This window comes from Sturnira hondurensis, unplaced genomic scaffold (genome assembly GCF_014824575.4).
Source record: "Sturnira hondurensis isolate 20B ecotype Veracruz unplaced genomic scaffold, ASM1482457v3 Scaffold0016484, whole genome shotgun sequence".
NCBI classification, from domain to species: domain Eukaryota; kingdom Metazoa; phylum Chordata; class Mammalia; order Chiroptera; family Phyllostomidae; genus Sturnira; species Sturnira hondurensis.
Genome location: NW_028089115.1, coordinates 27,710 through 30,900, shown reverse-complemented (window position 1 = coordinate 30,900; position 3,191 = coordinate 27,710). Strand labels below are relative to the sequence as shown.

At 49.3% G+C, this 3,191-nt stretch overlaps 1 gene segment (V, D, J or C); it reads right to left on the bottom strand.

Moving 5' to 3' along the window:
- Positions 1-1,335: 1,335 nt before the first annotated feature.
- Positions 1,336-1,976, bottom strand: LOC119001015 (immunoglobulin lambda variable 6-57-like; the record flags this gene model as incomplete). The annotated part of the segment is given in 2 exon segments: positions 1,336-1,778; positions 1,901-1,976. Coding segments are annotated over 2 exon segments (489 nt in total), but the record flags the coding sequence as incomplete, so codon positions are not given.
- Between the last annotated feature and the right edge of the window lie 1,215 nt (positions 1,977-3,191).

The window sequence follows — 3,191 nt, the reverse complement described above, 5'->3', positions numbered from 1 at the left end:
GAGAGAGTGAAGGGGAAACAGGCCTCCTGTGTTGGGAGTCATGAGGTTCAGGGGTGACACGTGTGAGCAGAAGGAAGTCCAGACCAGCACACACAGCCTCAGACCATCATTCATTGACGTCTTACACCCACATCACAGGGCAGAATCCTGCCTCATTCACACAGATATTTCAAACCCACGGTGCTTTCTTTTTGAGTTTCCCCACTAGAGTCTTTTGTGGGATTTTGGGTTGAGAAGGTGAATATTACGTTTCATTGACCAGATGGTGGATTTTGAGCTGTGTGTGTTAGTCCCAGGTGACAACTGATGACCACAGGCTGTTATTGAAGTGAAATGTGAGCAGACAAACAACCACCGTGCCCTGGGCAGGTCACGTGCTCCTGGGGGTTGTCTTGTCTTCTGTCCTCAGTGTCTGCCCCTCCCCCACACACTGCTCCTGTCTGTGCTCCAGAAGCCACACGGACCTGACCCCAAGGTCACATGACCCTGTCATGTGTCCATTCATTTCTGTGTCTCAGGCTTGAAATGCACTCCCTAAGAGAATAAATGAAAATATATAACATGTGTTATCTGCAATGTGTAAAATTTCAATAGATTAACTGCATATGTGTTTTGGCCAAAAATTTTACTTCACTTACGAATATTTGTTTGGCTTTTTGTTTGGTTCATTTAATCTTTATTATATGAGTTTCAATTAACATTTATTCCCCTTATATTCTTCTCACCTCTGCAATCACCACACTGTTGTCAATGCCAAAAGGTCCTTTAGTTTTGCTAAATCGCCCCACTCCCTAACCCACTTTCCCTCCACTAGCTGTCCTGGGGTCATTTCACACTGATTGACAGGAGTCCATGTGCCTGGGTCACAGGCTCTGACCTCACCTGAGTCTGGGTAACTCTTTTGTCTCACAGATGGAAACTCAGAAGCACAGAGAAACGGCACATTAGTCTCCATCCAGCTGACTGGCATGAACAGGACTCAAAGGCAAAGGCTGCCAAACAGCTGAGAACACACTCATTTCACCCATTGGGTCTCCGGCTGGCGACCCTGAGCCCCCTCACAGGATATTTGGAAATCTGGAGGTGGCGTTCTGAGTCATAACTTGACAAGAAGGTGTCACTGTCATCTTTGTGTAGAGTACAAAGGATGCATCTGAGTGTCCCACATGCAGACCCTCCACAAGCACTGACCCAACCCCATTCCACAAACACACAGGCTCACACACCCTGCTCTGAACTACCTCACCCTCCGGAATTCACTCTACAGGAAACAGGCAACCAAACACCCTGACAGGGAGAGTGTTGGAAAGAAAATAGAGGGACTCAGAAACCTACAATCTCTACACACACTTTCCAGGAGGAGACAGAAGAGGGCACCCTGATTGGTGGGGACAGGCTGAGTGCAGACCCAGAAGGGGAAGCCTCTGGGGGTTTTGGTCTCACTTCCCCCTGAGTCTGAAGCACTGTGTGATTACCACTGCTATCATAAGAGTGACAGTAGTAGTCGGCCTCGTCCTCAGGCTGCAGCCCCGAGATGGTCAGAAAGGCAGCATTGGAGGAGCTGTCTATGGAGCCAGAGAACCGATCCGGGACGCCAGAGGGTCTTTGGTCATCTCCGTAGATCACAGTGGTGGGGCCCCTGCCTGGGCGCTGTTGGTACCAGTACACATAGCTGTTCGCAATGTTGCCGCTGCTGCGGGTGCAGGAGATGGTGGCCGTCTGTCCTGGAGACCCTGACACAGAGCCTGGCTGAGTCAGCACAAACTGGGCCCAAGACCCTGCAAGAAGGAGCCACACGGAAATCAGTGAGGAAGGACAGACCCTGTTCCCAGGGAGAGAGGAGATGTCTTGGACCCAGGTGTCAAAATGGTGCCCACCCTGAACTCCCCTCAGGCCCCACCTGTGCAGTGAGCCAGGACAGTGAGGAGAAGTGGAGCCCAATCCATGGTGGAGACACCCCCCCAACTCTGCTTCCTCAGCCCACAGCCAGACCTGAGTCCTCAGACTTTTATGTCAGCCTGAGGCTTACAGTGGGACGTCATTATGCAAATCTTCCCTTTTATTGGCTGTATAAGTCCCTCTTTTAACATAAGCCAGGGTTTCTGATGAGCAAAAGAGATCACACAGGTGGGAGGGCTACAACCCAAAGATGATGACACTGGAAACACCCAAGAGTCAGGGGCAGAAGTCTCAGCTGAGGAATGTGGGGCATGGTCGCCCTCTGGTGGATACAGGAGACATGGGGCCCTCATGCTGGTGCTGCTGCTCAGGGCTCCTGCCCTGCTGGTGGCCTTGACCCTGTGCCCATCCCAGTCCCAACCTTTTCAGATTGGCTCTATCCACTTAAAAATACGTCTGTTAGCTTCCTTCATGTTCTTCTATGGACTGAACACTCATTTAATGATATTGCAAATCATAATCTTCAATTGTACAAATAGTTCAATGGTTTATTCACCTATTGAAGGACATAGCAGTTGCTTTCTAAGTTTAACAACATGAATAAATAAGATGTAATTTTATGTGCATATGCTCATTTGCGCACAAGTGATTGATTTAGATAAAGACCTCGGAGAGTTATTTCTGTGTTGTATCACAGTAGAGTGTGTTTAACTTTGTGAGAATTTGCCAAAGTGCCTTCAAAGGTGCCCTTGGCTGGTGCGTCCCCACTGCACGAACGAGAGTCCCTGCCTCCCCACAGCCTGGGAGCCTCTGCTGTGGTCAGTGTGTAACTGTGGGCCGTGCTCATGGGAACCTGGTGGTCCCTCGTTGTCACACATGCAACTTCCCAGTAATATCTTAGGTTCGCCATCTTTTCACGTTGATTTCCCAGTTGTACCTTTTCCTTAGTCATAAGACTGTTCAGAACTGCTCAGTGGAGGGGAGGGTGACATTCCCCAGTACTTAAGAATTTGAAGGCTGCACAAAGGTTTTAAATCAGATGAAAAACAATTCTCTGTGGTTTCAAACCTCACAGAAGTATGAGTGAAGCCCAGGCTGGTACCAGGGATCATGCAGGTTCCTGTGCACATGTTAGCTGGGTGTGAATAATGGAAGGGAGGAAGCAAAGGGAATCAGACAGGATTAAGCCAAATCAACTGGGAAGTGATTCTTTGTTTGCTTAGCCAGGAAGCTACAGCTTCCCTCTCCCCAGGGGATGGCAGCACTTTCCCTCCTTGGGAATTAGCACCCTC